This window comes from Anomalospiza imberbis, chromosome Z (assembly GCF_031753505.1).
Source record: "Anomalospiza imberbis isolate Cuckoo-Finch-1a 21T00152 chromosome Z, ASM3175350v1, whole genome shotgun sequence".
NCBI classification, from domain to species: Eukaryota; Metazoa; Chordata; class Aves; order Passeriformes; family Viduidae; genus Anomalospiza; species Anomalospiza imberbis.
This window is the reverse complement of record NC_089721.1, coordinates 18,500,501-18,527,314: the sequence shown is the minus strand read 5'-3', so window position 1 is coordinate 18,527,314 and position 26,814 is coordinate 18,500,501. Positions and strand designations below refer to the sequence as shown.

Below are 26,814 nucleotides of genomic sequence, written 5' to 3'. Positions count from 1 at the left end.
GTCATTGTGGAATAGCTTTCAGTCTTGCTCACCACATTCCATCCAGAAGAAGCAACTGCACTTCACCCTGTAATTCCTGTAACATTATAACTTATGTTAGGATGTGAATATGGCTTCTCAGTTTCCTCCCATTTCACCCCCAGCCATCTTCCCACATAATCCACCCATGACTAGTCACTCAAACTTCACAATATCCAAATAGAATTTAAGAATGTTTCACACTATATACAGTGCAGATCATCTAATACATTTCTAGTGTGTGGTTATTTGGTATTATTGAGGGTAGCCAATAGGCTAATTGTTTCATACAATGTTGACATACAATATGATTATTAGATTACCATCCACAACATACAATATGATTAACATACAATATGATTATTAGATTACCATCCACAACATGACAACAGGGTGAAGCACTCTGTTAAGAACTCTGGTAGCTTTTAGTGACCATCCAAAAAGGGGTCCCACCACTTTATTCACACACTCCATCATGTGATTTATTTCTTCCACATCATGATGGACAGTAAACAAAGTCTGTTGTCCATTTTTTTGCATTTGTTTTCAACAAGCAGCTCACGTCTTCATGCTATAACAATTTCTTTAGCAGCATGAGGTTCATACCGATGGGAGTAGGCTGCAATCTTGAATCAGAGTATAATTATATTCTAATATTTTAATAGGATACAGTAGGAGCTGAATAACTTAAATTACATTCCATAAAGTTGGCAAAGTTATAGCACAAATATAAGAGTGATTACTTGTGTCTACAGTAATGTTGTTCACAAATACAAAATCACAAGAAGGTCTCATAAAAGCTCATTCTTTACCAATATACACGGTTTCCAAGTTTTCATTAGGATGAATCTCAAAATGAGAAGTATTTTGCTGGATGTCACAACAAATGCCTTGGGTTTTGATGTTGTTATGTTCACAAATGTATCCTTGTTGACCTCATGCAATGCACATGTTGGCATCAGTAGTCTTCCATTTATTTCCATCTTTCAGGCCCATACCCTATGCTCCACAGGATGAGTGTAGTTCTGATGTGGTTTAATCCTAATGCAATGACTGGGTATATATCATATAGTGAAGCATTCTGTATTGTTAACACAAAAGCTGTGGCTGTACTGCTGATGGGATCATAGGTAAAATGGACTAAGTACCAGCAGAACTGGAATTTCTTTGAAATTCAGTTCTATTATCCAAAATTACCTCTCGAATTTAAATGAGTAATGGTTTCTTTGCCTTCCCTTGTGATTGTACCTGTCATAAGTGCATCCACAGTTGAACTTGGATAGAAGTGGTAAAGAAACATTGGTTTGGACTATGCTAGGTGCATCTGTGATAAATTAATGGTCTTTTTCATTAACACCTTCCCACTAAAGTCATATATCCATTTGAAACCATTGATTAGTTCCAAAAGCCAAAAGGGAATGTCATAGAGGATGTTTCAGTTTATTTAAGTCACTATTTTTTGTGACTAATTTTGTTCCTTAATAAGTCAGAGTCTTGCTGTTTAGAACTCCCCATCCTGTTCCCAGGATACCAGTCACATCCTTCCTGGTTTGCCTAGAGGAAGTGAGGGCTTGTTTATGTAGCCATGCTGTCCATCATGCATAAGAGGTTTTCGGGAGCAGTGAGTGAGCTGATTGGATTGTGGGAACATTATTCTGCATCAACAGTTCAACTTATTTGAGAGACTGTGTTGAGTTAAATAACATTTTACTGTTGACCTGTATTCTTGACTAAGGAGGAATCAATGTTATAAGTGTGAGGAGACAGTTCGATAGATGGCTGAGGCTGAGTTGTTAAAAATGGCACTTCAGTACTTTTGAATTGAAGGCCCTCATTCAGTTGAGAATTTGGATCTGTTCAAAGACAAATCACAAGTGTTGGATGGGATATTTTAAAGGTATGCCAATACTCATGTTTAGAAGAGCAAATAAGTATGGTTTTCTCCCTTCAGCATAATTCACTACACTTTGACATAATTTACAACATTGTGTAAGACTGTTGGCGTGCATTTAGTTATTTTGAATTCCCCGGCTGCTGTGGTGACTCTCTGCCTGCTCCGCAACCTTGCGCTGGCCGTGGCCCGGACGTTGGGCGCCACTCGCGGCTGCTCTTTGCTTTTGTCTGCCCCGGTCAGCTCCCGAATCCCTGGCTTGGGCGTCTCAGCTTTTCGTCGGGGCCGGGGCTCGCCGCAGTCTCCGGGCGCTTTTGCTGTCGCTCTGCGGGGTGGGCTGCTGGCCGCGCTTTGCCGTCGGCGCGAGGGAAGAAACAAAGAGGCAGGGAATTCGTCCAAATCCGTCCGCGTGGCGGCTAGATGCTTTATTGGCTGCGAGAGCTGCGATGGAAAAGCTGCAGCCGATCCCAGCTTCGCACGGACGCAAATGGCCTCGAGCATGCCGAGGAGTGGGATCAAATAGGGAAGGGACAGGGCGGACGGGGAGCCCTCCCGCGCAATGGGTACAGACATCGCGGTGATGACGTGTACTGCAGCGACCAATGGGAACACGGCAGGGGCGGACACGAGACTTTGGGGTGAGTGGGACCGCGAGAATGGGGAGACGGGCACAGAAACCACAGGAGTAGGGAAAAACTCGGGGGATGCACAAGGGTACAGAGAACTGGAAAACTAACAAAGAAAAAAACCATAATGTGAACCCAAACCTGGGATGCAACAGAATTCAGCATCCTGTTGAGATGATGTCTCTTGATTCCCTTCAGAGGTGAAAGGTGTTGATTTTCTTTCTCCTTTGTGATGATCCACTCCTGCCTTTAAAAGGTAGTTGTGCAGTGCTGCTGTACACAAATTTAGGCCAGGCATAGGTACGCATACTCTTCTATACATGGCAGTACAGAAGATCTACATCTCTGCATAATGATACCCCTGCAATACTTACTGCTTCTGCAGGCCGGGACATTTGATAGAACAATGCAAAGCTAAGAGCTGAAGTAATGAAATCTCATGAACCCTTTTCTAGCTGCAGATTTGTCATAAGTACTGCATTTAGCTGGGATGGAGTTAATTTTCTTTGTGGTAGTTTGTAGTACATTTTGGACTTGTAACCAGTCTTGATAGCACACTCATGTTTCAGTGAGTGCGGAACAGTGCTTGGTAGTGTCAAGCCATTCACCATTCCTCACTGCCCCTTCATGGGGTGGACGGTAGGCTATGAGGAAACAGCTGCAACACCTGACCCACATTGACCAGATATATAGTGATATTCTATACTGTAAAATGTCACGTGCAGCAGTCTAAGCCTATGGTGAGGGGTTACTTTTGCATCGCTTCATTGGCTGGGGGTTTGTTTTGTTTGTTTTTTCCCTGGATTCATAGGGTTTGTTTTGATTTGTTCCCTTTCACTTACTAAAATGTATTTATCTCAATCCACAACTTCTCGCATCTTCACCATTTTTATGCTCTCCCTCATCCCACTGCAGAGGGTAGAGTAAGCAAGCAGCTAGTTTTGGGCCCCTGAAGCTGGATCCACATGCATTCAACTCAGATATGAGTCGTTTGCCAGGTATTTGAATGACATATATTATTCAGAGCCTGGTCAGTTGAGTCTGTATCCTGGAGCTGTCAAGATTGGCTCTGCTGTCTATTGTTTCAGCCACAGTTAATTATTAATTCTATTGCAGTCTCTAAATATCCACAGTTCAGCTGAAAGTTTCCTATTGTTCTTCCTCTTTGATTTCCGAATGCAAATATAAATGACTCTCAGTAATTTAGCCTGCTGCTCTCTGGTGACTTTGTCAGACAGGAATTGCCAATAACTATGTAGCTGTAATTATTCATTAATACTAATGAATTTTTTGAACTGTATGTGTGATTGTATTTTTCAGTGGATCCATTTCTAAGAAGCGTAAATGGTTTGTAGCATTAGGCCATCACATTTAACATAAGATCTGTAAACATTGCAACTTAAATATTTCAAAAGACAGTTTTTATGATTTATGAGTGTCTTGAGATATGCTACAGTTACCGTATTTTGAAAAGGTAATGATCTGTGGTTTCTTGAAATGAAGACTCTTCAAAGTAATGAGTATTAGTTGAATGAAAATCAAGCCAACAAAAATACAGTTCTTCTTGACAACCTCAGGACAAATTAAGAAAAATGTTTATGTTTTCAACTTGTCATCAAATACCAAGACAACTACAAGATGGTTATCAAAACTCTAACCAGTTGGAATATTTTCATTGATTTTAGGAGTCATCCTGATGTACATAAATTCAGTGTGGAGACAGTCCAGTGGTATCCTCATGACACTGGCATGTTTACATCAAGTTCATTTGATAAAACCTTGAAAATATGGGATACAAATACTTTACAAGTAAGTGAGTTTCTACAGATTGCAGCCTTCTTTGTGTATGTTATTTATTGTGTATCTGAAGTTCTCACAGAGGTGAAGAGGACTATGCATCTTGAAAATGAAAGCCAGCCAACTGTTAGAACTGTGGGTGTAGCAGCAGGGTGGTGGTATGGTGGTCCTGGCATTTGTGTACACCTTGGTGTGTACCTGCCCATTTCTGAAGACCTGAATGTCTGAACTGCAGGAGAGCTTGGAACCCTTGGGACAGTTCTTTCTGCTTTTGCTGTGAACAGGAATACAGCTAGTTGAATTTTTGCTGGGTAAACTTGTCCAGCAAGGTCTAGTCTGCAGTTCATTCTTGGGGATTGTTGAGTCTAATGGCAGTAGCTACTTATTTTTAATAACCAGCATCTAATAACCAGCACTTTTGAAGGACTGATAGTCTTGGCATACAGGATCCAGGTCCAGAATTCTGCTGTTGTAAGCACTATAAACACCATTTCTAAAAATCAGTAGAGAATGAGAGAAACCATTAAAACCACGCTAACCAATGTAACTGACATTAATAAGGTAAACAGATTATTTAAGAATTTATGTTGCTTTGATTCAGTAATCTTCACATCTTGTGTTGAACTGTGAATTCATGTGTGCTGTTTGTCCTGTTCCCTATGAACATTTACACTGATTCATAGTATCATTGAGATGTAAATGTTCATAGGGATCCGGAATTTACACTGATACTGTTTGACTGCTATTTCACAGATGGTGAAATATTTTTTCGAAAAGAGGTTTGTCATTCTAGGGACGTAATACAGAACAAATTTATAGCTTTTTTGGTTTGGTTTGGGTTTTTTTATTAGGTTGGGGTTTTTTTATATATAAAGCTATGTTTGCAGTTGCTAAATCTTCTCATAAACAATTAAGTTTCCAGATAGTTAGATAGTTTTGTGACCATCTCTTGAAAGACAGTGTACTCATAAAAGTTATTGAATTACCTGTTCTGCCACTAAATGGTGTTTTTGAAAGTGCAAACAACTCAATTTTAAGAGATTTTTCATATACGGTATTTTAGAATGAGACAACAAAAGCAGTTTACCTGGAAGCAATTGAACTTATTAAAGTAAATATTAAAGTTTATCAAAGTAAATATGTTCCATTAGTTTTAAACAATCATGAGGCAGATAATAGTTTATATGGAACTGTTTTATTTTTTTAAGAATTGAAAATAATGTGTGTTATTCATGAATGAAAAGGGGCTTTAAACTTAGTCTGAAGTGCCTTCTTCCTATTGACTATTTCCATATTATAAACTTTTTGTTTACTTACTAGCTGTATTAAGTTTTGATAACTGTAATAATTTCCATTCATGCTTCTCATTTGTCAGTTTTCTTGGTCTGTCTTTTGGGTCATCTCTGAGCTCTGGTGCTGTCCTGCTGTTGGAAACAGGCCTACTCTGTGATGTTTGTGTTATCTGGCTTCTAACCAGGAGAGTTATCATTACTATGGAAATAGTAATATTTGTATTAGTCTCACTTGTAGCTGTTACTTGAAAAATAATGGTGAGCATCTACATTCTGGTAATATGCTTTCATTGTAATTAATATTTTTATTATCAGCCTGCAGATACATTTCACTTTGAAGGGACAGTCTATAGCCATCACATGTCTCCAGTTGCTACAAAGCATTGTTTAATAGCAGGTATGTATCTGTTTTTAAGAAACAGATAGATATAGGTAGATAGATAGATAGATAAGGATTATAATAATAAGCAAGTAATATTTCAGTTGGATTTTCCCCCCTACTCTGTCTTATTTTTTACATAAATAAGTCTTGATAAGATGTAAGTTTACTGGTCCATTAAAATATTATCCATTAGTTGGATGATGTCAATGAGGGTATCATATTTGTTCTTCAGAAATAATGCATCAATCAGTTCTCCTTACTGATAAAATTCTTAGCTGTAATTAGATTCTTTCATTACATAAGTTATCATTTAAAGGTTATTAGATCCAAATATAGTAAATTTTGTAAATAGATCTGTGTATTGCTTAGATGTACACAATTTAACTATGTTTAGTAAAAAAAATATATTTGAGGAGGTATTTTTAAGTTTCCCAAGTACAATCCTGTTTACTTCCAGTTTCTAAATATTGTTTGTAACATGATAAATTTGTTTGGACTAAAAATGTAAATCTATTAACTGAACAATAAGCATGAAGCATCATATTAATAGAAGCATTGCTCTGACTGAATGAGCAGTTATGCAGCTAGCATTTTTCTTCTATTTTTTTGTCATTGCTAAGATATTTTGTTGTTCTTTCACATGCTGGGGGGTTTTTTAGCTGTCTTTGTTTCTCTTGTTACAGTTGGTACCGAAAGCCCCGAAGTACAGCTCTGTGACTTGAAGTCTGGATCCAGTTCTCACATTCTGCAGGGTACTTTTTAGTCTGAAACATAAATGTTAAACAATAACTACTTTGACTAAAAACAAGTCCTGTAATTGTTAGTAACATGACTAATTTATTTGTAGCCAGTTGTGAAAATTACACAGTGGCAAGAGGTTCTTCTGGGTGTTTTTCTAGAGCTAATGAATTGCAGAATATAAACACTAATCAATGGGCAGTTACTACCGATGTTTGGGCATTTTCATAGTCTAATCAATACTGATTACTATTTCTTACATGGTTAAATGTAGTCATTGATTTGGGGGGTTATGGAGTGGTCAACAAGTGATGTTTTACTTGGTCTTTAAAAAGGAAGACTAAGTAAAACAAGAGAAACTCCCCATTACCCCCCAGAAAAGATACCAAAACAAAAAGAAGATTTAATTCCACTGCTTTTAAGAAAGTATCCCATAGAGATGTTTGAATGGATTTGTTTAGAAGTTTCTGATTCTGTAGAACAAACTTTCTGTAGAAGGATGTTACCAAATCCTTTTCATTTTCCTAGTTCAGTTAAATGTAAAGTTTTATTGTTCCATAATCCATTACTTTTGGCACTCAATGAGAATTTGCCTTTGGTGGCCCTTTTCTAATGTGTACTTTCTGGAGTGTCAGTATATATACACATGCTCAAGAGAAGGCAATCATGAGGCAAATCTTCATGCTTCAACTGTAGAGAAACATTAACTCAGACACAGCAATATGCAAATGCAGCTTTATTTCTTCACTAGCCAGCTAAATCTCAAAGGAGCCTAGGTGATTTTTTTGTGATGCAGAGCTTAAGCTGTTAAACGTCTACAAATTGAATTGGCTACAACAGGCATATCATGTTTTGTTCCTAGAACCAAGAGCTCCAAACAGGGCAGTGACAAAAACAGTTCTTTAAAGATCCTGTTTGGTTTCATCAGGGCTTCTTCTTAATTTTGACACAAGAGTTAATACTTTCCAGGCACAAGCTCTGTTGTGTCTTTGTACACAGCCTGTAATAGCCTGTCACCTCAAGTGCAATATTGGAGGAATAAGTGGAAGGAGAATATGTTACTGATTAGGCATAATCTAGTAATTCTTTGCAGAACTGAAGCAATCAGTAGTATCATATGGTCAATCAGACCGTATGTATAAATATTTTCACACAGGCTAACTCTAGCAGCTGAAATGAAGGTATATGCATGGCTGTAGTTTAATTAATGGATCCCAATAAATCTGTCTGCTCTGAGCCTTCCTAGTGTATCCTGTAGCACCTGTATCTTGGAGGTTTTTCCTATTATCCTGGTCATCACAGTGCTTTGATTAATTCAGGTAATGGGAAAGCACCTACTAGAAGATGCACCAGGAACAAGGTGGTTCACACCATCTCTAGACTGTTAATAAAAATGTATTTTATGATTTAGTTTATTTTTCAGCAATACGTTTCTGTTATGGCATGAGGCATGATTGCGGTCTTTCCATCTAAGACATCTTATCCTTCCCATTGTCTGTCCTTTAAGATAACTTGCCAAGTTTTAAAGTGTGTGTGTGTGCATGTGTATGTACAAAAAAATAAAACAAAAAAACCACATACATATATACAAAAGGACTTTTCAGATCATTGAGTCCAGCTCTTAACCCAGCATTGCCAAATCCACCACTGAATTATGTCTCTTAGTGGCACATCTATACATCTTTTGCATATCCCCATGGGTAATGGCTCAACCACTGCCCTGGTCAACCTGTTCCTGACAGAATTTTCTTTGGAAAGTATGGGAATTATTCCTAATACCCAATCAAAATCTTCATTGGTGCAACTTGAGGCCACTTCCTCTCCTGTTGTATGTTACTTGGGAGACTGACCCCCACCTGGCCACAGCTTTTTTCAGGTGGTTTTAGAGAGCCATAAAGTCCCCTCAAATCTCCTTTTCTCCAAACTGAAAACGCCCAGCTCCCTCAGCTGTTCCTTGCAGGACCTGTGTTCAATACTCTTCACTAGCTTCATTGATACTTTAATAGTTAAGGGAAAAAATACTGCAAATTCAGGACAAAACTCTTAGAGGATAAAATGAGTTAAGTTTTAATTGTAAGGTAGCTATAGTTTAAATTTAACATTATTAAAGGATTTGAAGAAAAATAAATGGAAAGTTCCTTCCATGTATGAAAATACCAGTGCTGCACAAAAAGCTGTGACTGAGCTGTAATGTATTTGTCATAGGTAAAACCGTCTTTATTATCAAAAATTATACATATGAAATACTGTGTGCATCGCTTTCTGCTCACTGCAATCCCACTCAAGGAAAAAGGAGAAATAACTTCTGTCCCAAAATAATATAGTTTCACAAAATTTAAATTGATGTTACAATTCAAATTATTATTCTGGCTTGGTAAATCCTGTACAACTAAATATTTGCTTTTACTTTCAGTTATTTACCCAAAATGGTGTGTATAATAAGCTTTTTCATGTAATTCTTAGGTCACAGACAAGAAGTATTGGCAGTGTCTTGGTCCCCGCGTCACGAATATGTTTTGGCAACAGGAAGGTAAGGATGTTGCTGAACTGTTAAATGCAGTGAAATATTGGTCAGTAAAAATCTTATACATTCTTTAGGCAGACTTACTTCAATTCAAATGCACTTCTGGAGTTAATTTTCTTTGTTGACTTCTACTTGTTCACAATTTTAGACCTTTTCCCTAGAAAAATGAAACCTGAAGAGCTGTCAACAAGTCATGCTTATTTTATAGTAAGTTTGTACAGAGTTTTGAAACACTAACTGTAACTACTGCTATAAGAAAATAGTAGAATATTAAGGAGATACTTCTTACTGTTTATTAGTGTGTGCATTGCTAATCCATGTTGTAGTAAAGTAAAACATGTCTAGCTCAAATTACTATTCTGGTAATCACACTTACTTATGTCAAAAAGAATAACTTGGGTAGCTTAGCAGATGTAACTTTCCAAGCAACAGTAATTCAGTGAATATGGATTGTATGTTGATATTCCTGGCTTTTTTTGTTTTCTGTTCAGACATTTTTAATGTAAAAAATCCTCTTGGCTATTCTGTAATTTCTGTGTATGTTAGCTTTTGATTATAGTGTGACATTTCTCACTTTTTAGATGCCGTGTTTTTTTTTTATTTTTGCAGAGAAGAATAGCTATTTCATGAGTTTAGTGGAATGGCTGTTTTATAAGTTTAGTGAAGTTATCAGATTTGCAAACCTTTGGTTTCTGAAGTCAGGCTTCTAAAAGGCTTATCAAAGTTGGAAAATATTTTAACAGTGTGTTGTTTAGGGGTTGCTTTGTTTGTTTGTTTGTGATTTTGTTGTTGTTGTTTGTCTTGTAGCAAATGAAAAATTGTTTGCATGTAGACAGCTTCTGCACCAGTCATACAATAGATCTGTGATATCAAAAGCTCAAATTCTCAGACCGCTATTACAGACAATGCTGAAGTCTGTAGCTACAGTTTAGGCAAGAGAAGAATTAGCAAGTTTATTCCCAGGCTCTCTGTGTGTGCAAGGGTGTTATATTGTAATCAAAGAAACAAGTGTATTGTGTTACAGATGAAGATTCACTCTTAGGTCCTCATAGTGTGCCAGCTAAAGTTATTAATATATATAAAGGAAAGTCTGAAGTCTACCTTAAAATATTTTTAATGGAATTTTGTTGACTTGAGTGTGCCCACATGATGAGTGGTTCAGAATAGTTGCTGGACCAAGGTGGGTGCCAGGTGTTATGACCAAAGACAGTTCCTGAACCATAGTGCACTCAATTTCCCTAATTTTAGCAAATCTGTTTTTCTTAGTGCTGATGGTAGAGTAAAATTATGGGATGTGAGGAGAGCTTCTGGATGTCTGAGTACACTTGATCAGTACAATGGAGAAAAGTCCAAAGCATCTTCTGAGACAGGTAATACAAAACATAACTGGTGGTAATTCATATGTAACTGGAGTAATTCTTATATTTCATGAATGTTTTAAATACTAAGACCAGCAAGGGGAGTAGTGATAATCCAGATGTTACTTAGTGCGTAACAGAGGCCATTCAGCTTTGTTCAGTTACTTCTATTATAGAGTGAGTGTTTGTTGTTTGGGATGTTGTTTGGAGGGATTGCCTTAACAATAGTGGTGTATCTATTCTAAATGGCTTTCCTCTAAAAAGGAAAATTCTATTATCTGTTTTGTGAGTGGAAGAATTCATTTATGCTGTGGATTAGCCTTTATATAAATATAAAATTGATTGAAACTAAAAAAATTGTTGAGAGAAAAATTTTCTAAAGAAAGCTAGTACTTGGTCAAAAAAGAAGAAATATTGTTTAATGAAAAACAAAATTTGATGTAACTCCAAAGATAACTGGTGCCATTTCATACATTCCTTTGAAAAACATGTTGACTTGTTCAAACACAACATCTTTCTTTTCAACTTTATTTTTGTTAGAAAGGTTCAAGATGATTTTTTGTTATCTAATATCAATTTTATATGGTTTTTAATTTATTGAAATGTATATTATCTAAACCAATAGCAGGTAATAATTATTTTCTAATAAAATCTTTAAAAAGCAGTTCATGCTTCTACCTAAGGGTATGTTTAAATTAGGTACTGCAGTATAGTACAGAGAGACCTTAGTCTAACTGCTTCAGAGCTGACCAAAAGCTACAGCATCTTGTTGAGGGTGTTGTCCAAATGCCTCTGGAACACTGGCAGGCTAGGGGCATCAACAACTAGATGATCAATTGAACAGAACTGGCCCTTGAACTACACCCTGAGGGGCACTGTTGGTGGCTGTTAGCTGGCCAGATGCTTTTATAAACAAATATATTAAATTATTTTTAACTGAATGTTACCATTTAAACAGCGCTGCCAGTACTCCACATTGAAGTAAAAATGCATACAAAGTAGTAACTCTTCTCTAGAAACCTATGACAGTTCTTTTCCCTGACAGCAAACACTGCTCACAATGGGAGAGTTAATGGTTTATGCTACACAAATGATGGACTTCACCTGCTAACCATTGGTACAGATGATCGGATGCGACTCTGGAATAGCTCCACTGGAGAAAACACCTTAGTAAGTTTTCAAGGAACTTCGGTTGAGTTTTTAGTTTCATTTAATTTTAAGAGATTTGTAATTTCTGCAGTTGTCAGTAGAACTTGGATTTCATCTTCATAAAGGATGTAGCTGCTCAATTTCATCACTAGAAGATTTGGTGAACATTTTTTTCTTCCAGATTTCTTTTCTTCTACTTATTGTAAAGAAAAAGAATATGAAGAAGCCTAATCTACTTAAAGATTGAATATGGTAACTCTTAAGTTCATGAATTTGAGAATATAGCTATAAAAATTTCAGACAGTAATAAAAACTTGAATAAGCAGTGACTGTTGGTAGAAAGTTTTGGGTTTTTTGAAACTAGTAGTTGCCCATGTTCTATCCATAGAGCAGTTGGCTGTACCTGAGAGTTTCACCGGCTGCCTGGCTTTCCTGCAAATCTCTTTCATTTTTTTTTGTGGAATCTCTCCTGTGGAGTTGCATGGCAGTGTTAAAAATATCTGTTCATCCATCTTTCCAGATTTGTGTTGGAATCACACAGCAGCAGGAATGAGGGGTGGGAAATGTGTTAAACCTCTACCACTACTGCAGTCTTTTCAATGGCTTGTGGGGTTTTTTTTTTTTGTGCTGAAGGTTCTTGTTTTAATTTTCTGTTCAGTAAAGAAAATAGTTTTCTTTGTTTATTTTGAAGGAAGAGCAAACTAGGTAAGTCAGTGTCTGAGGAATTTTAGCCAGCTATAATTATGGTCTGTCATTGCTATCAGGAAAGAAAGAAATTTTGGTATCCCTCAGAAATCTTTAATTCTGCTGCTTAGTTTCAGAACAGAGCAAAAATAATTCCGTATAGATATTTAAATAAAAAGACCCATGCTACTCATATTTGCCAGCTTGTTCCCAGCACCTCATACGCAAACATCTTTCTGTCTTCAAATCTCCACCACCAAAGTAGAAAATACAGTTTGTTCACTCTCCCATTACCAGCTGGAATACTGTTTTTTTTTTTTTTTGGTTTTTGTGCCTGTTTTACAGTTTTCTGATCTAGTGTGGAATAGCTTGTCCCTGCTTTGCTTTTTAAAGTTCAGAGCTGTATTGTCCAGGGTACTGTATTTTCACACACTGCCCAGAGGTATTGCTTAAAATCATTTTAAGGCATCAGCAAACAATAAATACATGTACAGGTAATACAAGTTTATATCATAGTCCTTTTATTTCCCTGACTAGCCCATGATTTTGACTTAAATTTTGTTTTCTATATCTTTCAAAACATATAGAAACTAAGCCATACATATGATTTTTTTAACAATGTCACTGTTGTTTACAATATTAGCAAAGCTCTCTGTGTTAACAATCTTAAATCTCCCTACCTAAAGCTGAAGGCCTAGAGCTAAGAAAAAAATTCCAATTGTGAAATCTTTTGACTATAAGCTAAGAAATCTGTGAACTTCATCATGTAAATATTCTAACACAACACATTTTCTTCATGAAAAAATAGTCAAAATTGTAATGCTTTGTTTTAATTAAACTTGTTTAGAGGAAGGCTATACTGTTTCCATGAATATATTTCTCTATCTGTTCATAAATACACTTTTGATGTCTGATAGGACCTAATCAGACTGATATAGCCAACTGGAATATTTCCAAACGTGTTTGGAAACTTTGAATCTTTTATGAGATTTTTATCTGTATAAAACTTGTCAAAAGCTTGAAACTCTATAAAACTATAGCTTGAGACATTAGTACAGGTGTTAATAAGGTGCTTTTATGCTATTTTAATTTGGAAGACTTCCCTTACACCTCACTATTACAGTCTTAGAAATTTTTCCTATCAAAGCTACCCTGGGAGAAAGCGATCCACTATTCTTTTGTTTAACTTGTAAATAATTTCATTGTCTCATACCTTTTGTTACTAATATCATTGATTTTACTGTTTGGTTTTTTATTGCTATTTCCAGTAAATTGTTCTTATCTCAACCCGTGATCTCTGCCTTTTGTATTTTGAATCTGAGGCAGGGGAGCGAGGGGTTTTAGCAGAACTACTGAATTGGAAAATACCATTCCTAAACCACAACAGCTGGTAATTCCTAACCATGTCTAATTTCAGTGATGGTTTAGGTGCTTGATGCAGATCTGGTATGCAACAGCCTGTGCAAATCCTATTTCTTAGTGTGGAGTTGCTAATTTTTAGGCATTTCTTTCTTTCTCATTCTTAAAATTGATATTTAGAAGAGTAAAATTTATTGAACATAAACAATTTCTTGATAGACATCTATACTTTGAAATATCAAGAGCTATACTAATATAACCCAAAATTAATTTTGTGGAGTATTAAACATTAAGTAAAATTGACCTTTTAATATAATTTCCTGGGGGTTACTTAATAGCTGACTATGTAACCTATGTGATCTTTCATTTTGCAGGTGAACTATGGGAAAGTCTGTAATGAAAGTAGGAAAGGACTCAAATTTGCCATCTCTTGTGGCTGTAATCCAGAGTTTGCCTTTGTTCCATATGGAAGTACCATTGCTGTTTATACAGTTTTCACAGGAGAGCTGATAACTATGCTTTTAGGGCATTATAGTACTGTCAACTGCTGTGTATTTCAACCTCATTTTCAGGTAAGTAAAATACAAGCAGTATTCCAGACAAGCAGGAATATTTATGCAGATTGACATACCATTTGCACTATAAAAGTATTCCCTTTTTAGGGGTATGCTTTAATCAAAGATCATAAGAAGGAGTACTGTGGCTTACGTGTCATCCAGGAAAAGTTTAGTCAAGTTCTGGAATGACATTTTCTGGATTAGGTTCCTTCCACTGCTTGTTTTGTCTCATGTATGTAGCTTCTCAGTATTACCTTTAGTATTTTTTTGGCTTGTGTAATCATTCATAAAACATATGCATGAAGGATTTTGTTTTCTGTAAAACTGAAGAGGAGTTGTCTTTCTCAGAAATACCTGAGACTAATCACATTAAGAAAGAATATGAAGTGTATTAGTACTGCTGTGAGTACTGAGAAGGCTCTCAAATACTATGCTAAGGTGATCTTGCTCAAATGTAGCAAGATCCTGTAGCAAGATCCTGTAGTTACACTTTGGATAAAGTGCTGACAACATTGTGAGATTCTTTAATTAATCAGAGAACATTTCAACTGAGAAATGCCATAGCATTGCAGGGAATCATGGTACTAAGAGATTTTTTTTTCTTCTTCTTCTCTGCTTTTTTTTCTTTTCCTGTCCCCCTCTAGTATATTTTTCTCTTGTAATAAAAGAGTTTAGGGTAACAAACTTAATTTGTTATGAGGTATTTTAGAACAGTTTGTTCATATGGCATGTGTTGTGCCAAGAGCAGAATGGATGATAGTATGGATTTTCAGGCGATTACATAGTTGCCCACATGTATTAAGGATCTTACTTCATGTTCCAGCTCTCCCTTCCTTGCCTGTTAAGTTTGAGTATCAGGCAGAAATATTTGAGGCAGAAAGGGTGTGTAGATACTTTTTCATGACCTCTCATATGAAGCATCATAGAAGTGACTCTGGTAGCTTCTACTTTGAGTCCAGTAGCTTTGATTGAATCACTGAGACTGTATCACTGAGACAGACTTCACTGAAAATTATGGACACATTATGGAAACATGGTAGACCCCAAGCTAATCAGCCTTGCTAGACCTGGAAGGCAGGTCTGATACTCTGATATGAGTAGTCAGTGAGTTGTATCAACTGCAATATTCATATTGTGGTGTCGTGGTTTGACATGGAAGTGAATTTTTTCAGGAAGTTGGGTCAAACCAATCAGTGGTCAAGTTTGGATATTGGCGCCTGAAGTGACCACTGAAGATAGGGATACGCCTCTGAGAACACAGGGGATTAAAAGCAAGAACTCCCAAGAGCTCGCTCTCTTTGGTTCCGGTCAGGGTGCTGTGCAGATCTCCCCTGCCCAGCCATGGGGCTGGGTGGGGGAGGGGAAGCCATGAGGCCTGGTCGAGGTGAGCCGAGGGGTAGAAGGACTGGAACCGAGCCAGCTCCTGTGGATGGAAGGGTGGAGAGAAGCAGAGATGCCTTTGTCATCCCCCCCCAGAGGGAAGAGACAGAGAGTCCGGACGGCACCTGTAACTTTGCTGGCGCAGAGGAGAAGGAGGAGGGGGAAGGTGCCCAGCCTTGGCCTTGGGAATCGGCTGCTGGGCAGAGATATCAGCCGTCCAGGGAGTCTGAGCTTTTAACCCTTTCCTGGGAAATGAAGGCTTTGTAAAATATTACTCCTCCTTGGTTTGAAGTAGAAGAGAGAGAGTCTGGGATCTGAGATGTTGGAAGAGGAAATTTTTGAGTGGGAGGAGATGATGGAGTGGCTTGTGGCTGGACTTTTCTTGTTAGCCATAGACTGAACCAAATTCTCCTACAACAGAGGCTGCATTTAGGGGGATGCGTTGGTGGGCCAAGAGACCTGTTTCAGTGATTACCAACAGAGGAATGGAGAGAACAGAGGAGAGTTGGAGAGGGTATGGAGAGGCCCTCTGTCTTCAGAGAAGAAGAAGAGAAGAGGAAGATCTCTGTTCTCGGACTCTCGGCCCCAGGGGGAAATGGGGGAGACTGTAGTCCCAAAAAGGAGAAGCTGTTGGACCCTTGGCCCCAGGGGAAATGGGGGGGACTGTAGTCCCAAGATGAGAAACTGAACTGTTGTTTTTCTTGGTCCTTGACAAAGCATCCTTAAAGGAGCCCTATGAGCAGTCTGTCCGTGCACGGTGGTGAGAGCACTGTGACATGGAAAGGAGAGTGTCACACTGGCAGATTTTCTCCGGGCGGTTGCCATGTGTGACATGGAGACACAAGGGTGGCAGCTGTGTTTCCTGGGGGTCTGTGGCACAGGAGAGACTCCTGTCTCCCTTGATGGACTGAGTATTGATTATCTGAAGGGTAGCAACTTGATCAGGATCCTGGGTGGTGTCTAACTGTGGTTTTGTTTGGAATTTGGGGGGCGGAGGAGGAGTGTTTTGGAAGGTCTTCATCCTGGATTTAGTGTCTGTGGTTCTTACTGTGGTAGTAGTTCAATAAAGTTTTTTTTTTTTTTCCTTTGTTATTAAGCTTGGGCCTGCTCTGCTCTGTTCCTGATCGCATCTCACAGCAATTAGTTGGGAAAGTGCATTTTCATGGGGGCGCTGGCATTGCGCCAGTGTCAAACCATGGCATGTGGCTAAAGCACATCTTTTCCAGAGCGTTCTTGAAAAGCTTTTTGTGTTTTCAAGAATAGTTTCCCAACAAAACTTCTAGTGTTTTTATATAAAGTTATCTTTGGTGTTCTTTTTGATAAACTGAAGAGGTGAGGCTAATTAGATCTCTCTATAAAATATGTTTTACTTGTTTTGCATGTGGTGTCTCTACCTTGGCATTTAAGATCCATGGTAAAGGATCTCTCGTGTGTGCATATGCACACAAGAATTACATCAGTCACGGTATCTAGAAGTTTGTGATGTCAACAGCTTCATTTGTTTATCTGATGTGACTCCTGATTCTCTTTCAGAAGCAACTTTTTCTAGAGTTCAGTTCTATCTGTAGAAGTGTGACTGAATTTTCTTTTTTTGTAAATGCTTTGTTTTTAGTTGTATGAAATAGTTTGAGAAACAACATTGCTATATGTCATGGTTTGACACTGGCCAAATACCAGCCACCCACAAGAGTCGTTCACTTACTCTTTCCTGCTACAGTTGAGCAGAGGAGAGAGGAAAAAAGAATTAACAAAGTTAATTGAGTTGAGGTAAGGATTGGGAGACAAACATTCTAAGGGTTCAAATTTAAAGGTATAAAGTAAAATTATTAACAGAGTCATAAGATGATAATGAGAAGTAAAATAAGCCTTTAAAACACCATTTTTTGCCTCACCCTCTCCGTCCTTCCCACCAACAGTGCAGGGAGGCAGGGTGTGGGGGTTTGGTCAGTTCATCACTGGAGATCATCTTCTGTTCACTCAGGCAGAGCAGTGTTTTCTCTGCCATGCTGTGAGGTCCCTCCCATGGGCAAACAGTCTTCCCAAAAACTGGTGTGGTGTGGGTCACTCAGCCACGGGGTGTAGTCCTCTAATGATAGGCTGCTCTACTTTGGAAGCAAGGGCCCTCTGTCTCTGGAAACAGGGGCCCTTTCTTTCTGCATGGGTCTCCCACTAGATCACAGCCTTCTCTGGCATCCACTGACTCCAGCATGAGCACTTTTCCCACGGGCTGTGAGTGGATCTCTGCATCACCTGTGGACTTCATGCGTTACAGAGGGACAGCCTGTTTCACCATGGTCCTCACCACAGCTTGCAGGGGAGTCTCAGCTCCAGCACCTGGAGCACCTCCTCCCCCTCCTTCTGCACTGACCTTGGTGCTGCCATGGTCTTTTCCCTCACATATACTCACTTCCTCCTCTATCTAGAAGTAAAACTGCTGCTCGTAGGTACCATTGCCAACAAGTTCCACACGATTCCTGCAGGATCCTGCAGCGCCAAGAAGTTGATCTGATCTAGGTTCCGTGCTGGGGAGTCGTTCACCATGTTTTCGCCATCAGCCATGTGGCTGTGCCACCACCATGTGAACAGTGGTGGCTGCCACAGCGCTGGCACTGTTCAATGCCTCTCCTCTTGGAGGGTGCCAGGAAGGGGAAGCTGCTGCTGCCCCTGCCCTCTTTGCCAGCAGCACATCTGGCTAGGGGCACGGGCCAGGCAAGGGGAAGCCAAGGGCCACACCAAGATGGTGGCATCCATGCTGCCTCACCACCTCAGGGAAAAAAATGTGTGCACGCTGTTAGGATTTTCTTCTTAAATGTCATCACAAAGGCCTTACCAACCTCTCTTATTGGGCCAGCAGCATGTCCATCTTCAGAGCCATCAGAGATTGGCTCTGCTGGACATGGTCAAAGCTTCTCACAGAAGCTCCCCCTGTGTTCCTCTCCTGCTAACAAAAAACCGTGCCAAGGCTATGCCAAATCCACAGACTCTAATCAGGATGTCAACACCAAAGGTAGTGCTACTGTTAATTTCACTGTGTTCACACATGCACTTCCAAGTGTCTTATCCTATCTTGACACAACTAAGTGCATTCATCAATCTTCATGTAATTCCAATGGAAATTACGATTTTGCCAGTAAAATTTATTTCCTGAGAATGTAATATTTTTTGTAAAATTTATACTCACCTCTTCTATTTTACTCTCTCAAGCATTTTTAAATCAATATGCTGCAAAGTTATTCACAACTGTATATTTGTATTTTGTTATTAGTTTTAAGTAAAATCACTTTTGCGTAACAAAATCTGCTCTATTGCAAATTCTGTTGAGTAATATTTATATACCTATATTTTCACTCTACAGTAGCTTAATAATTTAATAATCTATTCCATTGTTATGTGTAGGATTAAAAAATGTCAGTTCATTCTTGTCTATATTATTCTGCCTTTTTTTTTTCTTTCTGAATGGCATGTCAGCTCACTTGGAATTTTTAAATACATATCAAAATATAACTAAGCAAGCTGGAAGTTTTCCTTGATGGCTTTTCTAAGTCTGATGTAATCTATGTATACACTGGTGAAATGTGGAGCAGATGGCTTTAACTTTTTTGTTACTTGTTAGCACTTAATTGGACTTTAGTACCCTGTGTTTGTGAGAAAAAAGATCTATATCTTTTCTGTAGTTTTGGCCATTTCCATCTAGTATTCTCTGTCGTTGTAAGTGTTCTCCATATTAACAGTCTTCTAAACTTTTCCTGGTGTCTTTAACCCTGGTGACTGCCCATCCTCAAGTCTGGTCCTTAAATATTTCTCACTATTTTTTACTGTGCTTAGAATTTCTTATTGATATTGATTGCTGTCAGTCCTTCATGTTCTTTCTGTTCATTAACTGTATTTTAATTGCTATCTTTGTTTCACCTCATAACTAGAATAGGCTCCAACTTAAACTTTGCACCAATTATGTATTTGAGACGTGTCTTATGTTTGCTTATGTAATCAAATGTGATCACTGATAACCAAGCAGCTAGCTATTTGAAATTCAATTATACTAGTCTTTATCTCTTCTTATCCAAATTAATTAGCGTGTTTGTGTGAAATACCTTGTATGTTTGAGGTACAGTACAAAGCTGTCTCCAGAGAATGGTATGAGCTTTAGTTAATGTGTGTATATATGCCTTGTCCAATCCTAGGAACAGAACCATAAAATCCACGATATTATTGTTTGCCTGTACTGTTCTTACATAAATATTTCTGTAAAGTTAATAAGATGTTAGGCTGCTTGAGTAATAAGAACTGCAGAATTTGGCCCTTTTATAAGAAGCATTAATTTAATAGGTGGTCAGTAATTTCAAGGGTGGTGAGGAAGAGAAAATCTTCATTGTACAATATCTTAGATAATGTTTACAGTTGGATCTAACACACTAGATACCAGTGTGCCATATTATTTGCTTAGAATGATTTAAATAAACAAACAAGACCTACGTTTCCCTTTCAGAAAAAGAAATCACATAAATCATCATGTATTAATAACATGTCATAAAATAGTAGGCATACAACAGAAAAAAAAAATTATTTAACTCATACTGCTGCTCATACTGTTCAAGAAATGCTAGTGACATCTGCAAAGGTATTTGGAAAATCCAGTAGTAGGCTATTACATAAAGTTAACTGAAAGTTAAATTGGGTTTTATTTGCAGTCTTTCCATATATTGTACTATAAACATGCATAGAGCATGTTTGTAGTGCAATATATGTGTCCGTCTTGTATTATAACATAATTCTACATAGAGGTCACTAGCTCTTCTTTTGATTGACTTATGGTGTGAGTCACCAGTTCAGGTAGTAATAATTAATTGTAAGTATTGCTTAATGCTGTGGATATTAGCTGAAGATCTTGCCATACCAGGATCAGAAAGTGAGACAAGTGGTAAGAAGGATTAAAATGGAAGTATGCGGATGTCACTGTGACATTGCTCATAAGGAGATATTTTGGCAGAGAAAGATCTTTTAAAGTTCTTAGTGATATTCTGTCAAAGACAGAAGGCCGAAGCAGAGTATTGCTGACAGAATAAAGTAAAATTTGACCTATACTTTGGTGTACCATATTTGCTTCTAAGCAAGGAAAGTAGGATGGTTATCTCAAAATTGTAAACTCTAATCTTGAATTTTTTATGCATTAACAAGTTATTGCATAGTACCAGTTTTTGAAAAGTATGGCAGCTCGCTTGAATAAGATTACTAACATAAATGTTTATAGGAATTGAGCATTAAGTTTCTGCACCAAATGTCAACAGAATTCATGCAGTTCTAATTATATATAAATTATATAGGAAACTTCCTGCAAAGACAGACCTGTGATAATGTATTGAGCTTACATTAAATCAACATACTCATAACATGCACATACGCAGAACTGCTCGTTTAAGTGTAAAAGCCAGCATACTTAAAGCAAGCCTTTCATAATTCATACTGTCAGCCTGAATACCACAAAAAAAAAAAAACTATGTATCTCATTCAGGCAGTTAAACACATGACAACAGTCAAGTGTTGTCAGACATCACATATAATAGGCAGGAATATAATTCAGTATTGAAGGCATATGAGAATATCTTCATACCTGTTAATTTAAGTAGCACATCAGAAAATGCAAGTGTTATAGGTGCAAAATTTACTGCAGAGATGGTGTTAGTATTTCTCACCAGCAAAATGTTCTCATCTTAAAGTGCCAGAGAAGTCTGCATTTCCTTTAGTAAAGAACTACAGAACTGTTCTTTAGTACAGAACAGTAAGAAAATTAAGATATATTTGACTTACAGGTGTTTGGTGTAAGGACTCTTTGTTGCCATGTGTTGCAGGATGCCTTGTGCAATAGGATCTCAGTCCTTAGTCATTACCATAATAACTAATAAGAGTTATTTATATTAAAAGTAATAAATTAGTCTTTCTGATCTATGCCTTCCCAACAGGGTATAAGCCTCATACTTTACTCTATTTTTCCTTTTCCTTCCCTAGGCATACTGAAACTACATTTACTTAATACTTCTTTGTTCCGTACATACTCTCTTTTCTGGTGTATATTACTAGATCCTTGATTCTACTGAGTTTATTCCTGGTTTTTAATTATAATAAAATATTTGTCTTTTTTTCTGTTTGTGTGGGTTTTTTAAATTTGTGTGGGATTTAGCTAGATTCTTGCTTGTTTGCAAGTTTTTTTAACTTGTCCATAAACAGTCTCTTAAGGTGCCTAACTTTTAAAATAGGTGTCTTTTCAGGAGATAAGAGAGAGAGAAGAAGAAAAATGTATTTAAGCAATACAGTTAATTTCAATGTGGTTTTGCTGTTTTGGTGAGCAATCTGGGAAAAAATATAAAAACATATTAATTTTGTTTTGGCATATTATTTAAAAGACTACTTATCCAGATTTATAATATAAATTAGAAATTGACTATTTGCCTTTATTTTTAAATAATATTCACTACCTTTTTTTCTGCCCAATATGGTATCTATGTCACTATTCAGTAAATTTGTGTGAAAGTAACTTTTGCTTGTTTTTTTACAGGAACTTTATAGTGGTAGCAGAGACTGCAATATTCTTGCGTGGATACCATCTCCACAAGAGCCGGTTCCTGATGATATTTCTGAAAAGGTAGTGAATTTTTGAGTTTGAACTGTATTATTTTATGACTGTTATACTTGGGAAGGTTGTGTGGAAAGTCAGTATGAAGTATGATTCACCACCAATATTTTTAACAATTTCTACTTAAGAGGAGAATCACCTATTATTTCTGTGCAATCTTTTGATGCTTTTAGGGTTTTGAGAAGACACTTTCTCTTGCAGTCTAGTTAAATCTTTTGCAGGCTGCTAGCTTCCTATGTAATTAAGAGTAGTTAATGTCATTTGACTATGGGTCTTTCAAATTCTGCTTCTTTAATTTCCAAATTTCCAAACTGCTTTTTTGCAGTTTGTCCTGTTTTGGAATTGTAGAGGTGCTAGATTGTATTTTAAATTGTTTAGGAATATACTGCATATTAAGCAGTAAGATTAGGGATACCACACTTCATACACAAATATTTTTGATGTGAAAATATAATAAAGGAGTTTCTAAATACGTTTATTTTTGTGCCAAGGCAAGACATTCAGGCTGATTGCAGGGAAGATCATATTTAAGACCTTTTTAGTAGAGTACTTTCTCTCTCTCGGACAAGAAGTATTTCAGTGAACTGCCTGAGTGGGAAAAAGTCTATATTTTAAGGAACTGAAACCATTCACAGGATCAGAGTCTGACAAACTGTACTGATGCTGAAAAATGAAGGTGTGTTAATGTTTGGGCCCATAGCAAGTGAAATTTTCAGTTTTTAAAATTTCAGTATCATTCCATTTTAGATGAAGAAATTAGAAGAACCATAAAATTGTTGCAATATTTGCTTTTTTAAAGTTCTTGTGTTTCAAAACTATCCTGCACCTAAGCAGACAAGAAAAATATTATTCCAAAGGTTTGATACCCTAAACCCAAATTGTGTTGACCTGAAATTAACATTTTTGCCATGAAAATTTTGATGTGAAGAAATTGTATTTTTCTTAGTCTGAAAAACAAAAACCTACAGCAACAAGATTATTTACTTAGCTCTGATTAGAACTGCTCCTTTTAATTTGATGCAGTGGCAGTAGGTAATATATGCCATTGTTTTGAAATCTGTTAAGCTACAGCTGTTGTTTGTAAATGCTGTAGATGAGCCCTGCAGATGAGATGTCTCTGTAAGAAGCTGTTTTGCTGTCCACAGGCCATTAATTCATGTTTCCTCTCAGGTGCTAGAATAGGCATTTGAGTGCTTGTATGACCAGAATCTGAACCCAGAATAGAAGTAAACAAGAAAAAAAATTACCCTAAGTCACTGTGATTCAGTGCACTGCATAGCTACACAAACCCTTTAGTTGGACCCTAGTGGGACTGAGATGAGAAATATTTCTTGGATGTGAATAGAGGCCAGGGCTGCTTCCTGAAACTGTAGTGCTAAGTTATTACGGGTTGAGGATATTATGATCTAAATTAAAGCAGTGGCACACAATAAACACAGTTAAAACATTTGTTACATTTTGTACCAAATATTTGTAATACTTCCAGTCAGTCCTCCAGATATTTTATGCTGAAATTGAAATTAAATTCAGTACTATTTCTTTTCATAAATTATCATGTCTAATCAGCAGAATGTTTAAAAAAGTAGTTAAAAATAATCCAATACTGATGAGAGAGAGAATAATTTGTGTACAAGTAGTCATTTAAAAAGTGCATTTAGCTTTGCCCTTATTTTATTGTAGTTTTTTTAATTTAGCAAAACACTGAGAATTTTTATTTTCCCTAGTCTCTGCCTCAACAACATGTAAATCCAGCATATGGAGACGCATGGAGCAGCAGTGATGATGAAGGCTGAATTTAAATTATGAGCTGATACAAAATTGACATTCAGGCACTGCATTCACTGACTTTTACAGAATTGGACATTGTTGGATTTATCACAACTGGATTTTAGGTACAGTTCTGTTAGAGCAAGGTCTTTCAGAAATAACTTTCCACTGTTCTCTCTGTTTCTCTGTCACTGTAAAGTTAAATCCAAAGGATCACTTTTTCGTACTTGTTGAATTTTGTACTTACACATCAGTATACTTTATTCAGTGTTGAACAGCTGAGAAAGCAAAAAAATAAAAGCCCTTGGGACCAGTCAAAATTACATTGTTTCTGTTATCTTTAGTACATGAGGAGATAACCCATTCATTTCCAAGACACATGATACAGAGGATTTTCCATGAAAGAAGGGTAGCTCAGAAATACTTCCAACTTACTTTTATCAATGTCTTGAAGGAGCAGATTGTATCCATTCTCAAATGCTTATGTGCTATGGGAGTCAACAGATGTTTGTGCCTGTTCTTGCATTTTCAGTTTTTCCATAAATGCAGTATTCACTTCAGAAAGAGGTATAGCAGGGATCCTCTATTCAAGTATTTATTTGGTGACCCTGTCATCTAATACCTGAATCTTCCCCAAACAGCTAAGAATAGAAACTAGTTTAGAATTTTTGTTGCTCCTGTTAGCAGGATTTTAAGATCAGCCTTCTATGTATGAGTCATACATCTTTAGCAAACATGAAGGATTCCTGGACAGAAACAGGGTTGAGGTACAGTACAAAGCAGAGAATAGATCACATTTCAAGTTAAAAATATTGAATGTAATCCTTCCAAACTGTTTCCATCTAAAACATTTTGTAGTCTTAATGCCTGCTCTGTTTTGAAAGGGAGGAGTTTTGTGGGGTTATTGTCTCAGGTCAGTCACTAGTTTGTGCTTCAGACATAATGTAGTTTGTCACTAAAGAATGTTTCAGATTGCTTTAAGCATCACCAGCAAAAGTATCGGTAAAAACAGGTCCAGTATAAAAGCAGCAGCAAGACAAGGTTAATTGTAAAGGTTCACTCTTAAGGGCACACTGAGGAAAAGCAAACGAAAACCCAGACTCAATCAATCCAGTCCAAAATAAACTAAAAACTATGCCACATAACTTACAACTGAAGTTAAATGATTTAGCAAAGGATTAATGTAGGATTTACTATACAACAACAGTAACTTATTTACAGACCTAACTTACAAATCTAAAGTACTTAGAGAATCTAGGAGAGCAGCATTTCTTGTGCACTTGGTACAGAATATGCATACTTGCATGCACACAGACACAAAGAGCCTGTAAGAGGTGAAAAATTCGCCTCAAAAGTAGTGAAATACCCACTTCAGATGCCTTTGTGAAGGGAGGAGCCTCAAGGAGTCGGGGGTATCACTGTTCAGGGATCCTCAGAGTACAGCAAACTTGGGAGTTCCCTGGCTCTGAGAGGCCCCACTCACAGGGGCTTTGCTGGTCACAGCTGCCGCTCCAGGAGAGCTCAAAGGGTCTCACTTTGGAGCACTGTTTCTAGGGCTGCAGGAGAGGGGCTTTGGTGTTAACAATGTTCCACGCTGGCCACACGTTCGGTTGGAAACTTTCTTTGAAAGTGTGAGAAGAAAACATTATCACACTTGGCTTCTTACTCAGGCAAAAAAAAGTGTCCAAGGCTGTTCATTAAAACACAGGAGCTTGTTAGATATGACAAATTCCTGGGAGCAGACACTCGTTTTACTGGTAAGTCAAGAGAGGTTCTGTTGCATGCTGGGTTGGTTCAGTTAGGGGTCTTAATAAATGTTAGCTAGGTCGGTTCTATGTACACCCATTTTCCCTTAAAATGGTTTGCTCCAGGCTGTCGGCTACAGGAGCTTTCACCTGTCAATCTTGTAACCACTCCCTTCTTCCCCACGGTAAGTTCTGTATCAATCACCCCACCTCTGTAATCCCATTTGTCCCAGAACCCTGTACACACTCCTGTTGTGTTCCCATAGGATGCCGTGTTCCGCATCACTCCCCTGTCATCCGTCCCCATTGGGCAAGGGGGGCTTCTGCCCCTGTCTGCCCACCTCCCATTTAATCCCCTGTTCCCTGTGTCCCAGCTGCCCTTTTGCCCATGCGGGCTCGGGAACAGCTGCATTATCCACCGCTGCAGCCATGCGGGAAATAAACAGTTCTCAGCCACGCGGGCGGAGTGCGCCTTCTCTCTAACTCTTTATCTTGCCTCAGCGTCTGGCTACAGAAGCGGCAGACCCACGCGGAGGCTCAGCCCTAGAACTCCGCATACACGTGGCGGCTCCGGTCTCACTGAGAGCAACGCCACTAGCCAGTCACCCCCAGCTGCCCGGGGCTGGGGCAAAGAAAAACCGAACGCCGCAAGGTTCAGTCTGGATGCTGTTCCTAAGAAGCATTTCTGAGATCACATTGGGAGAGGGATTTGATGCACTATTGCTGAACAAACTTTTAAACATCCATTTTTGTCAAAGTTGCACCATGAATGAAGGATTCAGCTCAAGAAGAGGTGGGCTGTGAATTATTTGTCCAAATATCTTCTTACCCAGATGCACTTGGGTTTAGTGTTTCAAATAGTTGAAAATAGAAATTAGTTGCCTTGGGGGCTTCTTGCACCTACTGGCAGCTAATATTT

At 37.8% G+C, this 26,814-nt stretch overlaps 1 protein-coding gene across 1 annotated transcript in view; it reads left to right on the top strand.

Moving 5' to 3' along the window:
- ERCC8 (ERCC excision repair 8, CSA ubiquitin ligase complex subunit) overlaps positions 1–24,471 on the top strand; it is a 31,425-nt gene extending 6,954 nt beyond the window's left edge. The window contains exons 4-12 of the mRNA XM_068177604.1: positions 4,221–4,344; positions 5,940–6,021; positions 6,690–6,758; positions 9,208–9,274; positions 10,535–10,638; positions 11,672–11,796; positions 14,193–14,390; positions 22,306–22,392; positions 24,108–24,471. Coding sequence (XP_068033705.1) covers positions 4,221–4,344; positions 5,940–6,021; positions 6,690–6,758; positions 9,208–9,274; positions 10,535–10,638; positions 11,672–11,796; positions 14,193–14,390; positions 22,306–22,392; positions 24,108–24,176 — 925 coding nt within the window. The 3' untranslated portion in view covers positions 24,177–24,471. The remainder of the gene's footprint in view (positions 1–4,220; positions 4,345–5,939; positions 6,022–6,689; positions 6,759–9,207; positions 9,275–10,534; positions 10,639–11,671; positions 11,797–14,192; positions 14,391–22,305; positions 22,393–24,107) is intronic.
- The last annotated feature ends 2,343 nt before the right edge of the window (positions 24,472–26,814 follow it).